The sequence below is a fragment of the Electrona antarctica genome (assembly GCF_951216825.1).
Source record: "Electrona antarctica genome assembly, chromosome: 3".
Taxonomy (NCBI): Eukaryota; Metazoa; Chordata; class Actinopteri; order Myctophiformes; family Myctophidae; genus Electrona; species Electrona antarctica.
The window spans coordinates 22971183-22997300 of NC_136808.1; the positions used below are offsets into that span (position 1 = coordinate 22971183).

The window sequence follows — 26118 nt, forward strand, 5'->3', positions numbered from 1 at the left end:
TTCACAGACATCTTTATGATAATGATAATCAGGGTTGGATATTTCTGTTTTTGATATCCCCTCAGTCAGTGGTCATTCATTTTTATGGCCATAAAAATGCCAACCAACCAGAATGACCAGAAAGTAATGATACTGGGAAATGTCTGATATGTTCCACATTTGTAATTGATAATATCACAATTTAACAATTTCATTAAAACAAAAAAATATATTAACCACATTAACCATGGCTTCCCAAATTTGGGCACATTTGTCAAAATGTATCAAAAATATAATTTGTTTTTTTATAGATGTTTTAATTTTATTTTTTATTAATAGCACATTTACAAGCTCACAATATGTGGTGTATAAATGAGCCATGTCCAACTCTTGTCTTTCTCGTTATCTCCCCAGCTCTTTGCCATGGTTTTTGCCATGTGTTTATTCCGAGGAATCCAGTAACCTACGTGCGCCCGATGCCATGAGCTGTCAGACGAAACAGACCATGAAAGAAACAGAAGAAACGTTAAAACAACATAAAAACACATGTTTCTGCAGTATTGTTTACTTCTCATGTGTCTCGTGGAAGTGAGAGTTTGGATTTGTTCCTCACGGTCGGCCATTAAGCTACAGCAGGGCTGGGCAATATATGAATACTATATCGTTATCGTGATATGAGACTAGTAATATTGTGATATGGCACAAGTGTTGTCTTCTCCTGGCTTTAATCATTTAAGCCCTATCTTATACTAAAAATCGTCAAAAATATCAGATCTGTCTTTAGATGAAAATTTATGTTATCACAATATTGGTATTGAGGTATTTTTGGTCAAAGACTGTATCATGATATTGGATTTTGTCCATATCGCCCAGCCCTAGTTTGAGGTACAGCTTACAGCAGACGGAGAATGATGTGAAGTGAAGCTGGAACTGTTCCGACATCTAACCTACAAAATGAAGTGTCTTACAGTTGAGGTCACTCCTACTCCGTCTGCACTGTTCAAGTTGATTTTAGTGCTAAAACATTATCTAAACTACACTATTTGGACCAGTGGTTCTGTATCTGATTATATTTCAAGGAAGGATCCCCATAACTGTGAGAGTGTGCAAATGGAACCGGGTCCATTTGTACACTCTCAGAGTTAAAGACTTCCATGGTCCATTTGTACACTCTCAGAGTTAAAGACTTCCATGGTCCATTTAGATCCATCTCAAGGAAGGAACCCTGAGGGTCCCTGGGTCCCTGGACCCACTGAGTTAGACCATTAGCGGAGAGGGTTTGTACATTCAAGGTTCTGTTTGAAGTATTATGACAATGGAGTGTTAACTACTATAATGTCATGGGATGCCTGTAAATTGATACATGTCCACTTAAAGGTGCTGCAAAGGTGCTGTCTCCAGCTCTTTAATAAACAAAATAAACACATTTTCAGGTGGGTCACATGAAATTGGATTATCAGCTTACATTTTGTGTTAAAATTTCAAAGAATGTCTGCTGATTGTTCTGTTGAATCACTTCTAATTCACTTGTTTGTTTGTTTTTTTTCCTGATCCTGTTCTCTCTCTTGATTAGATGAAATTGGTATCCCAACTTGAAAATAAATGTTCTATACATTAAAGAGCTAGGGAGACAGACAGGGAGACACTTGTTACTGAGCAAACACTGTACAGTAGTGGTTACCATCAGAGTATTGAGTGTATATTTCAACAAGAAATTTCAGTTGCGCCCTCTTTAAAGTGTGTGTGTGTGTGTGTGTGTGTGTGTGTGTGTGTGTTGGGCTTGCATGAATTTGTGCAACATTTGTAGATATTATTAATAAGCAGGCCTGTGCCAGTGTACAGTGTTGTTTTTTCACGTGCCATATTGTGTAATGATGTTTATCGCATCAGTTGTAAAAAAAGAGACTTTTTAGCTATGATGGATCATTTCTGTACATGTGTTTTAAAATTTCTCTGAATTTGTATGTCAGTTGGTGAATTGACATTAAAATATCTCCTGCGATGTTAACAGTGGTACCAGTTTTTCATGTATGCACAAATACACCGTAAGACACACACACACACACACACACACACACACACAGCTTTGGTGTAATTCCACTCTGAAACTATTATCCATTATTATATTATCCATTGATAAAAACGTTTACATCATTTCAATCTATTGATTACTGACTGTAATTAATAGTTCATTAATCTGTCTGTAAAGAAATTGAGAGCAAAGCTAATGACATTAACTTTTGGACAAACAGGCTCTTTCTTCTGTTGGCTGTGATCATTTGCATGTAGATAGATATATTCATCTATTCTACATCATGTATGTCTTCAAACCGCATACATGTGCACTGACTGCACTACAATAAAACCTGCCCTACACGTGATTGCTAAATGGCACGTTGTTTACATTGCTGTCATTCCATAGAGGGAGGGAGGGTTTTTCCAGTCTTTCACATGCCTGTACACGAGTCTCCATCGGTGTGTTCTGCCTTGCGCACTGTAGTGCAGTTTGTGCACTAATGGCAGGAGAATGTTGGAACTTTTTACTTGGAAACGTTTTGTAGTTTCTGAGTTATTTAACTTAAACGCCCAATGCATTCTCAATGGCAATAGCACAAACTTTGGCATGCTATACTAGTGCTACATACTTACACCTAGAAACCCCATTCAAACCTATTTAGGTTCATCTTACGGTGGACATGTTTGCCTGAAAAGGAATCTCTGAAATGTTTAATAGTTTTAGAAATATGGTGCTTTCAAATTTGAGAAATGTATAATGGGGCTCAATGGCAGATAGTGGCAAAAAAAATGATGATTTGAACCAGCACCCTCCTACAGATTGTGTTGGGTTTGAACCAACACAATTCTACTAGGAATTCTACAGATATCATCTGATTTATCAGCTGGGCCACTTGGGCCTGATTTACACTGGCAGCCAAATCTAGCCTGAATCAGATCTGTGTCACTTCAAGATAGAAATCCGATTTGCTTAAATAAGTCTAAATGCAGACAGGTCACATGGAATCTGATTTTTTCAAATGTGACTTGTGTCACATCCAGAGGTGGTTTCAAATACGATTTAAATCCGATCTGAGGAGATCTGTCTCAGTCTGAATGCAACGACCACATGAAGTGACCTGAGTCACATTATCAAACTGTCTAACGTCACCCGCAGCGCGACCCGAGCTACTAACATTATCATTACTATCATACAGAGCGTGTATTTTTGTGTATTTTTATTTAAGTAAACAAACAAGAGAGAGAGAAAACAACCAAACGAGAGCAAAAGAAAACAAGCGAGAGGACAGAAAAGAGAGGAAAACAATATTGCAACACACATTTGTTTTATAGGAATAATGTCACTTCATTATGTCAGCACTACAGCGGAGCGGACAGACGGTGAAATCTGTACCAAAGTCCTGACGTCCCTTGCTCATCCCTTGGTCCAGGGTCGAAAAAGTTGAATTTTAAATCGTCGTCATGGAGCACATGAGCCGGGGTAGACAAAGGAGTCTCGAGACCGGTCCGTCGCCTCGTTCGGTTATTTACAGGCATGTTTACCAAGATTATATTATTTATTTATCCATAAATAGGTTATGATGTAACTAAATATATAATTATTTCTCCTCTATAGCCGCTATTTTACATTTTAGACTTTAAAAAAATTCTGGTAGTGAAGACAGAAATGTGCATAATGTCAATATGCTGCATTAACATTAACTCCAGCTCCGTTGCTCAAAGCAATAACAGGAAGAAAGGCAACATATTCAAATACAAATAATTCCATAAATGCATAAGCACTCTTGTTTCAATCCTGAAATAAACCACTGAACAAATATTTCCATATGGTAGTTTGAATACAAAGAAACCCTCTCAACACACCTGGTAGTGAAGACAGAAATATGCGTGACGGAAAAGCGTGACGACACGACACGATACACCACACAACGTCGTGTCTGTCTGTCTGTCTGTCTGTCTGTCTGTCTGTCTGTCTGTCTGTCTGTCTGTCTGTCTGTCTGTCTGTCTGTCTATCAATCAATCTATAAATCTTCAAGCCTGCCTAACTTCTAGTATTTTATTTTGAAGTTGTAGAAGGACCAAGACCATGTGATTTAACCATGTGACCAGGGAACAGAATAGACACGTGACTTCATTTTTTTATTCAGAAACAAATGGAGCAGTGTGTGGAATCAGACTGAATATTTAAAAAACAGGAAAATAAGCCACGTTTTGTTTGTGGGATTCAATTGAACCAGTTTTTGTGATTTTTCGATTAACCTTTTCACATTTTTCAATTCTGAACAAAAAAAGGAATCAAATTAAACAAACAAAAATCACATGTTTTTTATATGTTGGATTCAGATTCAAATATGGCAATTATTCCCCTGACCCATTGAGCCCCATTATAAATGTCTCAATGGACCTGTAAATTAAATTACAACAAAACAAAGGCACTGGTGTGGTACTCCTGGTTTACCAGAACGGGGTTCAAGTCCCTGCAGTGCTCTGCTCAATTTGTTGTATTTACATGGTTTATTTAAATTTTCTGCTCATTGCTCTTTTCATAGATGATAACCCCAAGGTTCTCTGTTTGTACTCCCTACAGTTAGGCTACCAAGTCTATTTATTACTTATGATTTCTGTTCACTCCGAGACCATGGACTATAGCCTTTCGCTTTCCGTGATTTTCACCTTTTTTTCAAATCTTCAACAATGATGAATTGCGCATTTATCATCATTTATCATTTATCATGTATCCCTTATCATTATTTATCATTTATAATTTATAATTTATCATCATCATTTATCATTCATCATTCATCATTCATCATTCATCATTCATCATTCATCATTCATCATTCATAATATATCATCATTTATCATTTATCATCATTTATCATCATTTATCGTCATTTATCGTCATTTATCATTCATCATTTATCATCATTTATCATCATTTATCATCATTTATCATTTATCATTTATCATCATTTATCATCATTTATCATCTATCATATCTATCATTTATCATCTATCATCATTTATCATTAATCATTAATCATTAATCATTAATCATTTATCATTTATCATTTATCATTTATCATCATTTATAATTTATCATCATTTATCATTTTCATTTATCATCATTTATCATCATTTATCATTTATCATCATTTTCATTTATCATGTATCATCATTTATAATTTATCATCATTTATCATCATTTATCATTAATCATTTATCATCATTTATCATTTATCATTTATCATTTATCATTTATCAATTATCATTTATCATTTATCAATTATCATTTATCATTTATAATTTATCATCATTTATCATCATTTATCATCATTCATCATCATTTATCATCATTTATCATCATTTATCATTTATCATTTTTCATCATTTATCATTTATCATAATTTATCATTATTTTATCATTTATCATTCATCATCATTTATAATTTATAATTTATCATTATTTTATCATTTATCATTCATCATCATTTATAATTTATCATAATTTATCATAATTTATCATAATTTATCATCATTTATCATCATTTATCATTTATCATTTATCATTTATCAATTATCATTTATCATTTATCATTTATCATCATTTATCATCATTTATCATTTATCATCATTTATCATCATTCATCATCATTTATCATTTATCATCATTTATCATCATTTATCATTTTTCATAATTTATCATTTATCATCATTTATCATCATTTATCATTTATCATTTATCATTCATCATTTATCATTTATCATTTATCATTTATCATCATTTATCATAAGACCCTGCTAAACCTCCACCAGCAGAGGATGTCCTCAACATTGACACCAGTCCTCCAACTAATGAAGAAGTAATGCTTGCCATCAAAGCTATGAAGTGTGGGAAAGCTGCCGGCATTGACTCAATACAAGCAGAGATGCTGAAAGCCGACCTTAATACATCTAGCAAGGTGCTAGCAGACCTCTTCAGAAACATCTGGGAGAAGGAAACTATACCTGGAGACTGGGACTGATAGGACTGGGCCTGATAGTCAAAATCCCCAAGAAAGGGAACCACCAAAACTGCGACAATTGGCGGGGGATCACATTACTGTCGATACCTTCAAAGGTTTTCTGCAGGATCCTAATTGGCAGAATTGAATCCGCTGTTGATCAGACACTGAGAGAAGAACAGGCAGGATTCAGAAGAGAGAGGGGGTGCACAGACCAAATCTTTGCTTTGAGAAACATCATTGAGCAGTGCATAGAATGGAACGCCCCACTGCACATCAACTTCATCGACTTCCGTAAAGCATTTGACAGCCTGCACCGTGACACCCTGTGGAAGATCGCGAGATCATATGGAATTACATTTAAAATGGTCTCACTGATGGGGTTGTTCTATCGTCACTTCGAGTGCAGTGTCCTTGCTGATGGAAAACCATCCGAATGGTTTACCGTGGAGTCTGGTGTGCGACAGGGGTGCATGTCCCCCATCCTCTTTTTGATGGCCATCGACTGGGTTATGAGGAAGACAACAGCAGACATACCCAGGGGCATCCAGTGGACTTTGTTTTCCCAACTCGAAGATCTCGACTTCGCTTTTTCGTCACGCTTTTTCGTCACGCTTTTCCGTCAGGCTTTTTTTTCAAATCCTCGTTTTTCATTTTTGACCATGGGCTGTAGCCCATCTCAGACGGCATACTATAACACGCCGTTTTTCATCATTTTTGACGATTTGAAAAAATGATGAAAATCACTCGAGACAATGGACTATAGCCCATGGTCTCGGAGTGATTTTCGTCTTTTCTCAAATCCTCGTTTTTCATCATTTTTGATCCCGCACCTCCCTCGTATTTGGGGAGGCGCTGGGGAGGCACTGGAGTCCATGGTCTCGGAATGGTTTTCGCCTTTTTTTCAAATCCTCAAAAAAGATGAAAAACGGTGTGCTATAGTATGCCGTCCAAGACCATGGGCTGGGGGGGTATTTGGGGAGGCACTGGGGGGACACTGAGGGGGCACTGGGGGGGCACTGGGGAGGCACTGGGGGGGCACTGGGGGGGCACTGGGGGGACACTGGGGAGGCACTGGGGAGGAACTGGGGAGGCACTAGGGGACACACTGGGGAGGCACTGGGGGACACTGGGGAGGCACTGGTGAGTGATTTTCATATTTTTTTCAAATCCTCAAAACTGATGAAAAACGGCGTGCTATGCCGTCTGAGACCATGGGCTATAGCCCATTGTCAAAACTGATGAAAAACGATGATTTGAAAAAACGACGAAAATCACTCCGAGACCATGGTCTCGTTTTTCATCATTTTTGACCATGGGCTGTAGCCCATCTCAGACGGCATACTATACTATAGCACGCCGTTTTTCATCAAAAAAATGACGAAAATCACTCGAGACAATGGACTATAGCCCATGGTCTCGGAGTGATTTTCGTCTTTTCTCAAATCCTTGTTTTTCATCATTTTTGACCATGGGCTGTAGCCCATCTCAGACGGCATACTATAAGCATGCTGTTTTTCATCATTTTTGAGGATTTGAAAAAAAGACGAAAATCACTCCGAGACCATGGGCTATAGTCCATTGTCTCGAGTGATTCTCGTCTTTTTCTCAAATCCTCGTTTTTCATCATTTTTGACCATGGGCTGTAGCCCATCTCAGACGGCATACTATAGCACGCAGTTTTTCATCATTTTTGACGATTTGAAAAAATTACGAAAATCACTCGAGACAATGGACTATAGCCCATGGTCTCGGAGTGATTTTCGTCTTTTCTCAAATCCTCGTTTTTCATCATTTTTGACCATGGGCTGTAGCCCATCTCAGACGGCATACTATAGCACGCAGTATTTCATCATTTTTGACGATTTGAAAAAATGATGAAAATCACTCGAGACAATGGACATAGCACATGGTCTCGGAGTGATTTTCGTCTTTTCTCAAATCCTCGTTTTTCATCATTTTTGATCCCGCGCCTCCCTCGTATTTGGGGAGGCGCTGGGGAGGCACTGGAGTCCATGGTCTCGGAATGGTTTTCGCCTTTTTTTCAAATCCTCAAAAAAGATGAAAAACGGTGTGCTATAGTATGCCGTCCGAGACCATGGGCTGGGGGGGTATTTGGGGAGGCACTGGGGGGACACTGAGGGGGCACTGGGGGGGCACTGGGGAGGCACTGGGGAACACTGGGGGGGCACTGGGGGGACACTGGGGAGGCACTGGGGAGGAACTGGGGAGGCACTAGGGGACACACTGGGGAGGCACTGGGGGACACTGGGGAGGCACTGGTGAGTGATTTTCATATTTTTTTCAAATCCTCAAAACTGATGAAAAACGGCGTGCTATGCCGTCTGAGACCATGGGCTATAGCCCATTGTCAAAACTGATGAAAAACGATGATTTGAAAAAACGACGAAAATCACTCCGAGACCATGGTCTCGGAGTGATTTTCGTCTTTTTTTTCGGTGCACACCTGTAAATGCAATCAGCAGGACACCGCAGGGAATCGAACCCCGTCCTAGTGAACCAGGAGTGCCATATCAGTGTATTACCTTTCGACTCATTTACTAGTTCCAGAAACCCCACTAATTTACATTTATCTCCCTACATGTTTTCTCGGAAACTACGGCGCTGTCCGTGGTGATGATCATCCATCCGAGGTTCGGATCTGATTTGTGAATTTTCACAGCATCGCGATTGAAATATTAACGTTTCTGGTGGCAGACCACAGGTAAGGTGAGTTGTTTACCACAGAAACACATGATGTAACATTGAAAACTCATGTAACCTTGTGTGTCTATGTAGTAAATGAGCTAACAGAGAGGAGACTGTTTTCTCTCCTCTATATAGCCCACAAACAGACATGAAGACTTGACATGAAGTTGACTTATACTCGTATAAATAAAATACGGAGAAGGTCTGAAGCAGAAGGCAGATGAATGAGGCAGATCTTTCAGCATTCCAAGTGGGGAGGCTGTTTGATAGCACTGTTAGCAAAGTTAAGCTAACGCTGTCTGATAAGCTGCCAGCTTATAGCCTACTGCCTGAGCTATGGTAGCACAGGAAAAGATAAGCTATATTCGGCTAACGCTTCCCAAAACTTGGTTTAGCGTTCTCGCTGTGAGTTAGAATAACCACCAGGTAGAATACAATTCACCTCGTGGTACAAGTGTGGGGCCACTCGTCCTTTATCGGGCTATGTGCACAAGTAATCTTTTTCCTCTCAGTGATAACACAGCTTGATTCGTTCTGTACTGCAGAAGAAAAGGAAATGGGGTGAAAATCATTCACTGAACATCACCTAGGTCTAAAATTACCTATCATACACGTTGATGATTTGCCAATGGATAGAACCATGTGAATCATTTAGCAAATAAATTGTCTGAAGTAGCTTATTCTAGTCATTGTTTTCTAAAATGGTGGCTATGGGTAAGATGAGCCAATGTCTGGGGGTAAATTGAGTCAATACTATTCATATTTTTGTTATTAAGTCTTTGCTACTCAAATTATACTGAATGACCTTTAATTTGCATGTACATACTCATTTAAGAGAAGTTTGCAATATTGCAAATATAAGGTTCTGAATAAAAATCTTTATTAAATTGTCTTAATATTGTTTAAATAATAAATAAACAAATAAATAAGACAATTTGCAAAAGGGAAAACTGTTATTATATTATTATCGAGTTTAAAGCTTTTAACATTAAAATATCATGTGGTTCAACTTGCCCCTCGACTTGGATCAACTTACCTGGGGCAAATTGAGCCACATGACCACTTTTTTTTTAAAAAGGGTCATATTTTCATGGCCCTTTGTCATAGATGCTTACTCATCATTTCAATTGATACTGATTGAAATGCTTGATGCTGATACTTGATTCTGTCAGAAAACGTGTGTTTAGTCAAATATCTCCACTTTTCCACGAGCTGCAGGTGGACAACGTACATTCACTCCAGGGGAGACTGGAGAGGATGGACTGACGTCATCACAAATTGAACAGGGAAGCACAAATGCATGCCCCACTATTATGCAATACCCGTTATACCCATTGTGAGGAGAATTCCATGCTAGAAGGCTTTCTTAGAGGAATTGAATGGGGCTACAGGGTTTTGTGCTAATTCGCTTATTTCCATCGGAATAGTAGTAAAGTGTGCCGCTTGGGATATTATTATTATACATTATGAAGAGGGGATATATACAAAAAAAAAGATTTTTGAGCGATGGAAATAAGCGAATTACACCCCATAGCCCCATCCAATTCCCATTCAATTCAATTCATTGAGGGCTTATGGTAGGGGAAATAGCCAATAAGGAGGTTTTGCACAAAATAACACCAGGACCTCTTTGGTGCATGGGGACGTAACAACTACAAATAAAGGTAAGAAAGCCTTCTAGCATGGAATTCTCCTTTAACCGTCTGTCTGTCTGTCTGTCTGTCTGTCTGTCTGTCTGTCTGTCTGTCTGTCTGTCTGTCTGTCTGTCTGTCTGTCTGTCTGTCTGTCTGTCTGTCTGTGTCTGTCTGTCTGTCTGTCTGTCTGTCTGTCTGTCCTTGTCTCTTTAATACCCATCTATGGAGTTCCCTGCTGTATCCCTATATTGGCATGGCCATGGGCATATGGGGGATCAGCGGTTCTGGAAAGTCCCTGTGAAATCTGGAATTCCATAATTCTAAATATTTTGTATTATTGGACAAGTAATGTGTGCTCATCCTGCATGTTGTCATCTGGGGGTGTCCGCCTGAGACCTTGTTTCACTTCAGGCTCTCAGCCGGTACCCCTGGGGTGATGCAGGCTTGTTTTTAGTACCTTTTGTCTTGAGTTCAGTTCCTGAGTGACACACCCAAAGGACATTTACATGCTAGAGATAAACAGTAAGGGTCTACCTATCTGGGGGAATTCCACAACTCGACTCGACTGCTCTCCCAGCTTTCAGTATTTTGTATGGTAGGACTAGGGTAGGGTGTCCTGTAGAAATAATATACGACATCCCAGTGCAGTGGTAAACGTCTGTGGAGAATGCGTGGAGAATGGCTGAAGCATGTCAAACTGTGGAAAGTAAGTAATCAAATGGCAGTTGTGGGGTATTCAACTGGTGTGGGGAATTTTCCAAATCAAGTATTTAGGGTGGGGTTTTCATGACAATCAATTGCGGCTCATTTGGGCTAACCCTAACCCAAAAATTCAGCCCACAACTCAGCAATAGTGCCCTTTTCACGTTCTGTGCAGTTTCTGCAAAGCAGCCCCTTTTTACTGCACCTAACTGATTTCTTTGTGATACCAGGAGATTAACATAGTCATAATGCACAAAATCCCAGCCTGAGAGAACGAGGGACAATGACTTTCTCTATAATACCTATCACTCCAAGGTCTACGCTCATTGTTCTCTTTGACAACACCAACCCAGATCCAAATCTCCTTGACCCATTTCTTCCATTTTGAGACATGCTGTTGTGCTCTAAGGACTGTGAGAAGTAGGACTAGACACTTTCTTTTTTTTTTACTAATGTAGTGCCCTCTGCAACAGAATCTATGATAAAAAAGCAGTACTACGCAGTTATGGCCAGCAGGTGGCAGTGTGACTCCACCACTTTCGAAGGTTCATAAACCAACACACCTCAAGTCCTTGAGAGGAAAATGTGAACCAATACTGCTTTGTGCCACCCACATTAGGATGTTCACGTGATCTTTCTCTTGTTTTCAAATCAAACTCGCAGGGACTTTGTGCTCAACCACCAAGGACATGCATAATCATATACAAGTCAATACAAGGCATGATGGTGGGTGAACTGGCTGCGTTGTTAAGGCTCAGGCAGCGCCCCCCTCCCATCCCTCCTTTTCTTTTCCCTCTGCCCTGCTCGGTGCCCTGATCCTCGTTGTTTTCGCCCACTTAAAGCCGATAATGAAATGTATGCACTGGGCAAAGCAGGCGATTAATCAGAACAGATGTGTATCTAGGTGAGTGCCAGTGCGAGTCTCTGGAGCGCGGCCCTGCCGAGGTGCAGTCTGCCTGACGGCAAAGCGACTCCAGAGCCGGGTACTGAGCGAGAGTGGAGCCGGGGCTGTCACCACCTGCACACGTGCCAGCCTTATTACAATTAATTAGCTGCTGCCGAAATGTCCCCACACTTCAGAAGCCATCATGTCAACATCTATGGCGACGTAAAAAATAAATAAAAAAAAACGGCCTACTGGTGGGGTGCTGTCGTGTTCTCTGGCTTGATAATTCACTGCCTGACACAACTCGGAATCTTTTTTCTCCATGATTTACAAGCAGCAGTCTTTGAATTTACACTTTAATGTTTTAATGACTTGCTTTGTTGACCGGGAATGAATATGTTTTCGTGTAGGCTAGTTTTTTTTGCCATCAGTGTCACTTATTGTTGGGCTATAGGTGTATAAAGATGCCTATACCTTCATACCACCACACAAACACTGGCTTTAGATGAGTACAACCAGCCAAACCAGGCCCGGATTTAGTTTTTGGGGATTTTTTGTCGTAATTATGGATGGCCCTTATGCGTACTGATTTCAGATTAGTGAATTGGAAAGTGGTGCATGAAGTTAAGAGACAATAGAGCGCCACAGTCCCCTTTCAGAACGACGAGGGCACCAGAAGAGAATTTCCCATTCATTTTTCCCATAGACGTTTCAAAAAGTATTTATTTAAAGACCTGGAAGCCTCAGACAAAGCCAACAGCCAAGTTGACAAAATATGACAATAAACAATTTTTTTTGGGGCCGAACAAATACAAACTCTAAGAGAAAAGTGTTGTACCCTGCCCTTTTTTTCTTCTAATTATTTGTTCTGCCCAAAACAAATGTTTATTATTGTCAATTGTGTATGTGTGTGTGTGTGTTACTTTTACTTAAGTAAAGAAATGGTGTAAGGTCTTATATAGACTGATTAGTGGCAGCGGTGGCCGAACGGATTGCGGAGCGGTCTTGATACCGGAAGGTCGCCAGTTCGAATCAGCGGTCCGACACGTTAAAATTACCACCGCTGAAGTGCCCTTGAACAAGGCATTGAACCACTACGATGAAGTGTTCTATGAGCAGGGCCTGGCTGGAAACAAGTTCTTGAGCTTAGCCCAGATACCCTGGGTAAATATAGTAATCATTTAATTTTCATTTCATCAACTGTGGTCTGATGTAATGAAATCACACCCGTGTGAACTGGGTGACCATAGCAACCATGCTCATTTTTTGGTACGAACAGACAGACAGACAGACACGTAAACTAACAAAGCCAGTCGTAGGAGTGGTTTACACCACTCAAAAAATCAAATCACAGTTGTGTGAAGTGAGGGACGCTCTTATCATCATACATCACATTCCGTGCTCAGCCAATCAAATCATCACAAAATGTCATTCCGGCCAATGACGTCTTCACTTTTCTGCCCTCACTTTTATCCTCAATATGTACTTATGCTCAGCCAATCAAAATCGCTATGGGGTGATCAGCCAATCATCAGCCAATTGTTTGTGTTCACACAAACCCTCAAAGCTGGGCATAGGAGGGGCTAGCGCCCCTCAGAGAAATGTGAGTACTTTCCACCTTGCAGTCACATGGAAACCACACAGAGCAGGCAGATGCTCAAGCAGTGAGAGGAAGAGGACTTTGAGGAGGAGGTCATCAACTGAATGGCAGAGGACAAGTACCTTTTCTGAGAGCTCGGTGCCCATATCCCTCGGCTGCGAGGAGGGCTTAGGCCTCATCAAAGAGATGCCGTGTGCGTGTGTGTGCGTGTGCGCGCGCGCGTGCGTGTGTGCGTGCGTCCGTGCGTACTGTGTACCCGGTAGAGGCCTGTGGCAAGTAACAATGCGTCTCTAGTGGAATCAGTGACAACAATTGTGGATTGTTTCATGAGTCATCATGTCACGGCCATGACAGCTTTATGCAATGAGCAGTGTTCAACATAATAGTATGTATGACATCACATTCCAGTATATTGCATGCTACTGGGATACCACCCAATAACAAGTATTCAAAGTCAGAAATCCAGTTATTATAGAAGTTTTCTTCTTTCTATTCTCCTTTTCACAACTTGCAACTCCTTGCAACCATTATCCCAATTGGCAGTCGCAAGGAGCTGCATTGGTGTGTAGACTGGCCTTAAAGGGGAATTCCACTCATTTTCAACATTTTACTATTTTACATTACCTTAGAGCTACCTTAGAATGGGGGGGACTTTTTTGTATTATTTCCACACAACAGCTCTTAATTAATGACATAGTAAAATGTGGAAAAGGGGTGGAATTCCCCTTTAACTGACCCCCAAAATAATTTGGCGACCGACCCACAGGTTGAGAACCCCCATGGTCTAAGAGATGTAGTACACAATTTTATTTACATTTAAGTACTTTTAAGTCTGTCTGTCTGTCTGTCTGTCTGTCTGTCTGTCTGTCTGTCTGTCTGTCTGTCTGTCTGTCTGTCTGTCTGTCTGTCTGTCAAATGGTCGATATAGAGCGCCAAAGTCCTGGCGTCACTCGCTCATCCCCTGGTTCATAGAAGTCCTGACGTCACTCGCTCATCCCCTGGTTCATAGAAGTCCTGACGTCACTCGCTCATCCCCTGGTTCATAGACGTTTTTCTCTAAGGAGAATAACATGGGGTCATCTTAAAATTGTCTCATATAAGCATTGTGGTCCAAAAATAAACAAACTGCCCCGGCAATATTGTCAGGGATGTGTCTCTGTATCGTTTATGACAGTCAGTCCCTCATATTTGATACAGTCTGTTTCTAGTAAAAATGTAACTAATTCAGCAGCAGTACACATTAGCGTTTTCTCGTGTTTTATTTTTCAATCACAGTTCTTATATGAGGTGATCTAAAATCCCCCTATGGGGATTAGAATGCAAATAAAAAGTACATGAACCTGTGGATTTAGCGCCGTCTACCGATATTGACGTCAGATTTCGGTGCTCTATAATTAGGGTACCTCTTTTTTCCCTGAGATCCTGAGATTCACATTCTACAATTGTTTAGTCAGTTAAAGGGGAATTCCACCCCTTTTCCACATTTTATTATGTCATTAATTAAGAGCTGTTGTGTGGAAATAATACAAAAAAGTCCCCCCCATTCTAAGGTAGCTCTAAGGTAATGACATAGTAAAATGTTGAAAATGAGTGGAATTCCCCTTTAAGGCCAGTCTACACACCAATGCAGCTCCTTGCGACTGCCAATTGGGATAATGGTTGCAAGGAGTTGCGTCGCAAATCATTGGTGCGGAGTCTGCAGACTTCATGGATTATGGTCCACAACGGGAGCAATTCTTGCAATTAATTCAGTTTAATTTAAACTGCTGTTTGTGTTATGAGTGCACACGTGAGTGTGATTATAACCAGTACCTAGATGAATCGAAGTAATTATTGTTCAAAACTAGTTCGATTTTTCAGCGTGAATAAAATGTCACACTGCATTCCAACCTGTATGAATGAGGCATCACCAACATAACATTGTGGTTTGTACTGTTTACTCATGTCGATCCTGGTGTGCAATGACCTTTACACCGCCCTGGCTAGGCCACCCGACCAGGGGCCCGTTCCACGAAACTTGGATTAGAGATTAAGCCAGGATTTAACAGATATCCTGGCTTAATATATCCTGGATCAGCGATTAACCGGTTTCATGAAAGCTGGTTAATCTTGCCAGATTAATTTAACCAGTTAACCTGGATATGTTGAGGCTTGATTCGGTTTCATGAAAGTGATGCTACATTAGTTACCATGGAAACTAATGCTTTGGACTTAGCCTGCTCCGGACCAGGCTAACAGCCAGGTTTAACCTAATCCTGATGTCTTTACTGTTCATTAAGCAGTCAAACTGATCACAAAGCAATTATGTTTTCCACACTTATTAAATTATTATAGGTTTATGTTGCCTTATTTTTATCGGTCTGCATTAAAGGACTAATTTAAGCACTATATAAAATCTAAAAAACAAAATATATAGGCTGCACAAAATCATGACAGCTTGTGAGCTTGTAGATCAGCTGCTTTTGGTGAATGTTCCCCAGAATAGGTTTTATATTATATTATATTATATTATATTATATTATATTATATTATATTATATTATATTATATTATATTATATTATATTATATTATATTATATATATATCTTTTTTTTTTGTAAAAGTGAAAACCACTAAATATTACCATTACTCATTGTTTTACAACATATTACCATTGTAACGTTTCACCCACTATTGAACCCATGACCCACAGTTCACCAGTCTGGCCCCTGTCTGGACAACAACCCCCTTCCCCAAAGGTAGCTCCCTCAGAGGAGGGAGTTATGGCCAAATATCACAATGCGACAATATCATTATGCTTAAAATATTAAGAATTCTGTTTTAAGTTAATAGTAGTGGTAAAATGTAAACTATATTTTTGGGGTAGTTAATCATTCAGTCTATCCACTGTTGAGAGTATGTTCTCTCTTTATTACAGCAGCAGTATTTATTTTAGAAGCTTAAGTCCTTGTATCAGTAAGTCTTGAATAGATTAGTAATGATACTGAGATATACAGAAGGGGGCAGTAATGCAACTATTAATGATGCAAACTGCCATAATACCCCATGAAGAAGAAGGATCAGTAAATCTGTGTTCCACCGAATGGGTCTAGAAACAAAAAGCCAGGCTCTGCATTCAGCCAGGCTTTATGAGCCTGGCTCGATAAATCCGCCCATTCTAAGCCTCGCTTGGCTTTAGTGGAACAGAATAAACCAGGCTGTAAAGACCAGGATTTAAAAAGCCTGGTTTTGGCCTAAATCCTGGATTAGTTAATCCAAGTTTCGTGGAACAGGCCCCTGGTGTAGATTTACACTCTGCGGTATTTGTCATTATTGCTGTTTACTATGCATACATTTGTAATTTTACATGCATTTTTTGTCTACAAACACAATATAGGACCACCTTAAAATACATTTTACTACAACTCGTCACATCGGGGCCTGTTTCACGAAACTTGGATTGGGATTAAACCAGGATTTAACAGATATCCTGGTTTAATATATCCTGTTTCATGAAAACTGGTTAATCTTGCCAGATTAATTTAGCCAGTTAACCTGGATATGTTGAGGCTTGATTCGATTTCATGAAAGCAATGCCACACTAGTTACCATGGAAACTAATGCTGTGGATTTAGCCTGCTCTGGACCAGGCTAACAGCCAGGTTTAACCTAATCCTGATGTCTTTACTGTTCATTAAGCAGTCAATCTGATCACAAACCTGATTTTTTTCCCCACACAATTATTATGGGTTTATGCTGCCTTATTTGTATCGGTCTGCATTAAAACATCATATTGGTAGTTGGTACACATTGGTACACACAAATATATACAGTAGGCTGCACAACCTCATCATGACAGCTTGTGAGCTTGTAGATCAGCTACTTTTGGTGAATGTTCCCCCAAAATAGGTTTGCTGTGGTGCTAGTGGGTCTAGTGAGGAAAATCCAGGCTCAGCATTCAGCCAGGCTTTATGATCCTGGCTCGATAAATCCGCCCATTCTAAACCTCGCTTGGCTTTAGTGGAACGGAATAAACCAGGCTGTACGGACCAGGATTAAACAAGCCTGGTTTTGGTTTAAATCCTGGATTAGTTCATCCAAGTTTCGTGAAATAGGCCCCCAGTGTCTCTACTTTATTTAGAAACACAAAAATAACTGTTATTGAAACGTATCAAATAGTTTTTACTGCTATATTAAATTATTGTGCAAAACAGTTTAATTGAAACTTCCAGCGTTCAGTATGTGATCTAAATGAATATTCCAATAGTGGGCTATTTCATATTGAGTCATTTGACCCAATGATCTAATATGAAATAAGTACTCAATGATATTGGTGCACAATCAAATGCTTTAAAACAGAGCACAATTTACAGTGTTATATCCATCGTTTTGAAAATTGAGAACAAACTGGAAAATATGGCTGCGGCAATTGTGGAAAAACTGTAATAGAAATATTGTGTTGAAAAGCAATTGCACCCCAGTTACTGTCTGATCCCCTCTATATCAACATTCTTTTTCATGGTTTAATGGTCTGAAACAGCTCTCTACACCGTCTCTGCTGATCTTCAAGTGAGGCTATATGGTCTCAGCTGTCATGATAAGAACTCAATGGAGCTGCACAACCACCTTTCAGAGTGGTGGGAAGAGGTGGGGGGGGGGGGGGGGGGGGGGGGAGGGGGAGCGAAAGACGGATAGGCCTATAGGGTGTGAAAGGAAAGCTGCCAGGCTTTATTTTGCTGTCAGAAGTGTCATACACATTCTTCACATTGCCCTGTTGTTTGATCCGGGAACATTTACTCTTTTTTATGGGTTTCTAATGGGGCAAAGGTTATGGTTCTATGGTAGGCTTATATGCATCTTTCTACACCAGGCATGTGGTGTTGTTGGCAACCGTGACAGTTTTAGTTCATTAAATGTAAATGCCCTCATACCAACGAGAGACTTGAAAGGGACGCTCAGTGGGGCGCAAATCTCTGCCAGCTGGCATGTCCCAATAATTATACTTGTACTTATATGGTTTGATTTGCTGTAGGGGAGGGGTATACATGTATACCTCTGCTTCTGATCCCCTCTGGTAATTTTTTTTATGGCCAGTGGGAAAACCGTTGCTGAGATTGAGCAGGCGTGCACGAGAGAGGAGTTATGTATTTGTGTGAGGAGCTGATCGCAGTCACAGATAGAGGGAAAGTGTTATATTAGGACTGTTATGCTATATATTATTATATTTTGTCACGTGTGCACTGCACACATGGTGGGTGGAGACTGGAGAGACAGAGAGAGAGAGAGAGAGAGAGAGAGAGAGAGAGAGAGAGAGAGAGAGAGAGAGATAGGTGCTGCGTGCTGCTGGTTACTGGTTATAAAACAAATTGTACTCATCTTTGTGTTCTGTTTCACTCTATTACTGAGTGCACGTGACGCACACAGGGAAAAGCAAAAAGGGGTTTAGAAGCGAGAATGTCCGTCGCGTAGAAAAGAAACTCCTCCGTCGGTAAAACACACAGCTTTGGGAGCGTGCCTGAAGATGTCTGTTGGAGAGAGTGAGACTCCACGGTGCACTGTCCAGCGCATTAGGGAAACAACGTTCTCCTCAGACATTCATATTTTGCTAAAGTGTATAAGCTCTATAGTCTGTATCTGGTTAATTGCGTGAGGATGCAGGATTCGCAGGGCCCGCTGGTTTTATCGTGACCGCCCGTGCCCACCCGCAGGTATTTTAATACTGCCCGTGCCGCCAACATCGCATTTATATGGAATGCATGAAGGTGTACTCAAACTCTATGGCAATCAACCAATGGACCAACCGTAATGAAATTATTGAATGTTTTACCTCTGCTTGTAGTAGTCTCATAGAGCGCCTATAAGCCCTGACGTCACTCGCTCATCCCCTGGTTCTTGTAAGTTTTTCTCTATGGAGAATAACATGAGGTCCACTTAAAAAGGTCTCATATAAGAATTGTGGTCTAAAAATAAACAAACTGTCCTGGCGATATTGTCAGGGAGATGTCTCTGTATCATTCACGACAGTCAGTCAGTCATATACTGTATCATACAGTTTGATACAATTTGTTTCTAGTGAAAATTTAACTAATTCTGCAGCAGTAACATTACCGTTTTCTCACAGTCAGTTGATTCTTCATATCCATATGAGTGAAACGGCTGGGATGATTTGTTTATTTTTCACAACACAGTTATTATATGAGGCGATCTAAAATCCCCCTATGGGGATTACAATGCAAATAAAAGGTGCATGAACCCGTGGACTTGGCGCCCTCTACCGATAATTGACGTCAGACTTCGGTGCTCTATAGTGATGCGATGACTTTTAGAAACTATATTTATATATATGGGGGCAGTGGTGGTAATGTTTCCAACATTTGTTTATTTTTTCTGGTCTGATCATTAGCCTGATTGTCCGGTGAAGTAGCTGTAAGGAGTAGATTGCTAAAGAAGAAGTAGATTGTTTCTTGTTTCTTGCTATACTGTAGCTTATAAAGCTACCCTCTAGATGTTTAGTGAAATAGCAGAACTTTTCCTGGTATGGAACACAATCTGGGGATAAATTTGACCAATGAGAAGAAATGGACTAACACCCAAAGGCTTAATTGAGTGAGACCGCAGGGCACTTCAAATGACTGAACGTATTTAATTGGGGCTTGAATGTGAAGTATTTGACTGCAAAAAACAGAGGAGGTCTTAACAGGTAATTGGGGTGGGTTAACTTGGGTGGTAGATGAAGCTTTGGGGGGTGCAGAATGTTGAGCTCTAATTGGTTAATTCGATACAGAGCTGGTCAGCTGATTCATTACTTGTACTGCGATCGGCTGGGTATGTCGGTAGTAGTGCACAATATAATCGGTAGCATATCAAAATCGGCCACATCAACCATAAAAATGCCATATCGGTATCGGATCGTCTCAAAATAATACAGATTATTTTCACAGATATTGATGATGCAATAATAATGTGACCGTCAATGACTCGCTTTTGTTTTGTGTATTTCTAATGTTTAAAGGCAGTATATTAGCGGCAGCGGTGGCCGAACGGATTGCGGAGCAGTCTTGATACCGGAAGGTCGCCAGTTAGAATACGGTCCGACACGTTAAAATGACCACCGCTGAAGTGCCCTTGAACAAGGCATTGAACCACTACAATGAAATGTTCTATGAGCAGGGCCTGGCTGGAAACAAGTTCTTGAGCTTAGCCCAGATACCCTGGGTAAATATAGTAATCATTTCATTTCATTATATAATCCGTATAATATTGGAATCGGTTTTTTGTTTTTGTTTTAATTAACATTAATTCTGTCTGATAATCCCATGTAGGATGGTTCAAGAAATTGTCTGGCCATGGAAATAAAATATTAATGAATGAATGAATGAATGAATGAATGAATGAATGAATGAACGAACGAACGAACGAACGAACGAACGAACGAATGCACATTCATTCATTCAAAGTGAAATGAAACTAGATAAAGTGCCCCTTGGGGCACAGGTCTCCACCAGGGCAGGTCAGGTTGTGGCCTCCTGGTGGTGCTATAATAGGCCAATGTGAAAAGTGTCCCATTTCTTCTTATGCCTTGGATGACATTTTGTTCCAAAAATGTGTTTTGCAAAAATCAACCTGTTGGTGGTGCTATAACAGGCCAATGTGAAAAGGGTGGGATATATTCCTGAGCCTAGTAGGAAAGTAAATTGCACACTGCGTTTATGATTTGAGGCTTTTTGTTCAAAACGGGCCAATCCTGCAAACTTTGAAGCCAATGTTAGCCAATTAGGATGTAATATGAAATATCGGACAGATCCGTCTTGAACACATATAGACACTATAGAGATCGTTGGCATCCAGGGAGTGTGCGTGCAAAATTTTGCACCGACCGGGTTAACAGTGCCGGAAATTAGCTGGTAACAGACGGACACACGCACGCACGCACGCACGCACGCACGCACGCACGCACGCACGCACGCACGCACGCACGCACGCACGCACGCACGCACGCACGCACGCACGCACGCACGCACGCACGCACGCACGCACGCACACACACACACACACACACACACACACACACACACACACACACAAGGAGGACCAATTATATGAACACAGGTTGAAAATTGGTGAAGTGGTCCTTTAATTGCATTGTGCCGTATTGAGACAGGACCAACTGTTGTGCTGCTCGCTCCGATTCTTCAGAGATAACGAGGAACCCTGCAGTGTGGAGATGGTCTGCAGGAGAGCAAGTCACATTTACATCCTGGAACAGAGACCAACCTGACAATGGTAGATGTATGCAGTGAGAGCAGAGTTTGTGATAAACACCATCATTTTGTTGTTGTTGTCATGCTGCATAGCCACAGGCGTCTCAGCATTAATCTCACCCTGCATGCTTACCACTATCACTCACATGAGCCTAGCTTGAACCCCGGTCCCCGAGAAAGATCACATCACTTATGTATATATAAAACATATCCTGTATATTTGGGAGTGGTTTGTCCCTTAGCTCTGATCTAGAATCGTTTCTATTTTTCTCACCAACAGGCCCAGATGAGGTATGGACAGGACTGCAGTTCCTCGCTAGCTGTACTGTACAGGAGACCCTGGTCTGCCTTTGGAATGAACTGTGGAACAATGCCCACATGCCCTGACACACCAAAGCTGAAGAGCCATTATATGAGGGTTTATTTGTCACTCACTCATCTAACAATGCAGTATTCTACTGAAAGCTTATAACCCAAACTTGACCCTGACTATTTGCAGATTTACATCACCCATTCCTAGCATCTACTACGCATCTATAGTTCTTCTGAGGAACCATGTTTTTTTAGAGACTGGGTAATACTGTAATACACTCAATCTCGCATAAGGATACTGTTGCCGATAGTATCGCTCTGCATCCTGCAGCCACTCCATCATGTCGGCTACTGACGGGGTGGTGGCAGATCTCTGGGTGCAGGTGGATAGGTCCAGGTTGTCTGTGTTCTCCTCATACAACTGGAAGGCTCCATGCACCTGGTTACTGGTGGCATCCTTCACAGACTGGAGAGAAGCCCTGCCAGAGAGAGAGAGAGAGAGAGAGAGAGAGAGAGAGAAAAGCAGTAGTAATTATGTAACTTATTACATAATGGGTTTGAGTTGAAGGGTAATAACGGTTGAATCTTGCAGATAAGGACATGTATAATGCACATTAATTGCGTTTAAAAGTCTTGTGAATCAAATACATTACTCACATTTTCTCATTGAGCTTGTCCAAGATTATTTCCGTTGCCTCGACGAGCTTGAAGTGCAATCGCTCTTGCAAATCAGGGAAGGAGTTCAGCGGAGTGCTGGACAGTTGGACATTGGAAAGAGCTTTGAACTGCTCTGCTACGTTTCCGAGAGACACGACCAACGGGCTGCATTCAGCCAGTACAGTGTTCCACACTTTCTGGTTGCTTTGGAGACACTGAAAGCACGCCCTCAATTTTTGGTGAAGCGATAGTAACACGGGCTTTGACATTTTAAAGTTTCACAACAGTTTCCACAAGCAAATGCCATCAGATCAAGTCACATATGAACAAAATAAAAATGACCCGGTAATACGAAACGTCTTTCAGTTGTTACAACTTCTTCCTTCTCCACAAACTACGTTGTATTCACAAATCAGGTCTGTTTAAGGTTTATTAAGTCACACTGCTGCCATGATGCTCTTGGTCTGTACACTGCTTTCCGGTCTCGTGATGTAAACACGGCCGTTCTATGCTATGATTGGTCGAAATCAGTGGTGGAAAAAGTACTCACATTTTGTACACTTAAGTAAAAGTATCAATACTGCCAACGTAGACATACCTTTGTTACCAGAATGGGTGCGTTCGGAAATGGCGCAATACAAAGTGCCAGTGCGCTCTGGTGCGCCATTTCCGAACGCCCTACCATTTTTGGAACGCCCTACCAACAGTCATTAAGACATGCGAATCCCTTGACTCCTTCAAAACCGTTCTCAAAGGGCACTGAATTCCAATCAATCAATCAATCAATTAACGCACCCAGCTTGTAGATCGGCTATTTTCAAATGGCTGAAGTGGTAAATGTATGTTTTGTAATAATAATTATCAACATCTGCCTCTGAGATCATGATGTAGTGTGAGTAGAAGTAAAGGTACTGGAAATTAGAAATACTCAAGTAAAGTACAAATTACTTTACACCACTGGTAAACACGGCCGTTCTATGCTGTGATTGGTCGAAATGAAAGTCCGCCGTTGCGCAGTTCAACAAAGCGCCCTGTTTGGCTGATCGGTCAACTTGGCTCCTCCCTCTCCACAGATTCAAAAAATTCTGTTCATTTTTCAGTGAGGCCGTTAAACCCAGAGGGACACCGTCCGGTAGCAACAAAACGACGAGACAACACAAAACACACATTAATACGGTAGGGTAACATACATACAGACCACATATAAGGTTGTGTACATTCCCATTTTATGTAGGACACAGTGTATGCAGCCAGATTATGGTGGAATGAATATGAAAAAGTCAGTCAGCTAGCCTAGCAAACGTGCCCACTTCTCTAATAGCGTTAGCTTACTGTTGCTAACGGTAGCTGTTTAACGTTTAACTAAACAGCAGTGAGTATGGGTGCCAACTGAGTGACTACCAAGCGTTATTTAAATGTTACTGTACAACACAATTGTCTTGTCAGCAGCCGTTCCGCCATACACACAGCCATGGCTCCAAGGAAAAAAACCACGAAACAAAAAAAACACGACGACGTCAAGATGAAGAAGGTGGAAGCCTTCCTTCAGGACTTCGACGGCGAAGGTAACGTGAAGCTCATTCTGTTGCGCAGACGTTAGAAACGATGACATGATAATTACAGGCAGGGTTCATCGCCATGTTTGTGGTGGACATTTTTGTCAAAATGATATTTTTGCCAAGGACATACAAATATTACCAGAAACACGTCCTCCAAGTGGGTTGGGGGACTTTCAGGTTTCCTTGAGGGTGGTCCAAATGGACCATTGTGTACAAATGGAACCAATGGGTCCTTTTACCACTGTTGTACTGGCGAACTCCTAATGGTGTCATAATAAATCAAGAAAACCTAGAGGCTGCAGCTTAACGATCAAAATAAGAAGTACATTGTTCTCTCTTTTTTGGACAAGGACAAGTTTTGCCACAGACACTTGTCTGACATTTCCATACACAGACATTTGTCTGTGTATGGACACATTGATGACCCCTGATTACAACCAATGTTATTGTGTAACAATATCTAGCTACATTCCAGGAATGTGAAATATAATAATTAATTACTAACCGTTGTTGTTTTTGTTTCTACAGTGAAGGCTATAGTTGAAAGGCTGAAAGTGAAGAAAAGCGACCTCCTGAGGAAATCCCAAAACGCTTACGACATGGCTCTGATCAAGCTTCCCAAGCAGATCAGACAAATGAACTGGTTAGAATATTACAGTAAGTATGCACAAAGCTCATCTGGAACAAATCATGTTGACATTTTTTAATTGGACAGGCCCTGAAAAAAAGAAGAGCCATCATGTTCCCCAGTTTAGTTTGTGCCTTGTGCATATATTTTTACTCTGCATATATGCCCATGCTGTGCAGGGAGTAGTGGTAACAGGGGACATCCCCCCCCCACACAGTAGTGTCATGATTTGTCAGAATCCATTATACACGGACACCACGCGCGTAATCAGCGCCTCAAACTGTGACTCCGCCCACCCCCGGGGGAAGTTGTGATTTGCTCTCGTTTACTGCAATGCAATTTGCGGCATTTTAAAAACAATATTGAGCAGAGTAGCGATTATCAAACGTATTTGCAATGTATACGTTGAAAGATCTGTTGCCCGTGGACAAGGCACGCTACCTCCGCAAGTTAGATAGCATCGGCAAAGATGTTTGTCCGTATGTGATTAAGGATTGGACCAAGTTGCATTGGCAGCCATAGAAAATTCTTACCCCAGGCTAAAACCGGATGTGACGTTTTTGGGCGTTCCTGTCTAGCGTGGTGTCAGTGTATTCAATTTGATTTTTTGATTTTGAGATATTGTTGCGTTATAAATGCAAAAAACACACATTCAAATATTTTAACAGTTAAGATCTTTATCAAACTTGATAATACACCAGTTAAGATAAATGTACATAACTACTAACATTTTTAATGCAGTGACAATGGTGTAGTCTACGTTTTCAGGACTGTAAAGAAGATTAGTCTGCGTATTCAATGATCAATTTGTCACAGCAAGTCGGAGTGAGATCCAGGTGGTAAAACCACTGGTTCCAGCGATGTAAAGCGTCAGAACGAGCTGCTATCTTGCTAGAAGGATTATGCAGAGTGTGTGAGGTCGGGCATTCAGAGCTGAGACTTTGGGAAGTATAACATGGGTTTGTCCTAAAGAGCTTAATGTATAAGTACACCCCCCTGGACATGACGCTAGTATGTCGCAGGGACTTGCCCTCAATTCAAGCGTTGATGCTAAGCGCCAAGCAGGGCGGCACTGGGTCCCATTTTCAGAGTCTTTGATATGACCCGGCCGGGGATCGATGCGACCTCCCAGTCCCTGGGACGGCCGGGCACTCTAACCACAAGGCCACTGAGCTGGTAGAGAGTGGTGGTG

General features: G+C 40.9%; 2 protein-coding genes across 2 annotated transcripts in view; one reads left to right on the plus strand and one right to left on the minus strand.

Moving 5' to 3' along the window:
• LOC306919892 (tetraspanin-18B-like) overlaps positions 1-1969 on the plus strand; it is a 39236-nt gene extending 37267 nt beyond the window's left edge. Inside the window, exon 8 of the mRNA XM_079496440.1 lies at positions 394-1969. Within this exon, the coding sequence (XP_079352566.1) occupies positions 394-441 (48 nt within the window). The 3' untranslated portion in view covers positions 442-1969. The remainder of the gene's footprint in view (positions 1-393) is intronic.
• A 9958-nt stretch (positions 1970-11927) lies between these two features.
• Positions 11928-23182, minus strand: LOC306919699 (AFG2-interacting ribosome maturation factor-like; the record flags this gene model as incomplete). Its single annotated transcript, XM_079496253.1, has 4 exons — positions 22740-23182; positions 22382-22561; positions 22045-22167; positions 11928-12030 (listed from the first exon to the last, which is right to left on the minus strand). The coding sequence occupies exons 1-4, from the start codon at positions 23006-23008 to the stop codon at positions 11928-11930; spliced, it is 675 nt and encodes a 224-aa protein (XP_079352379.1). The 5' UTR covers positions 23009-23182.
• Between the last annotated feature and the right edge of the window lie 2936 nt (positions 23183-26118).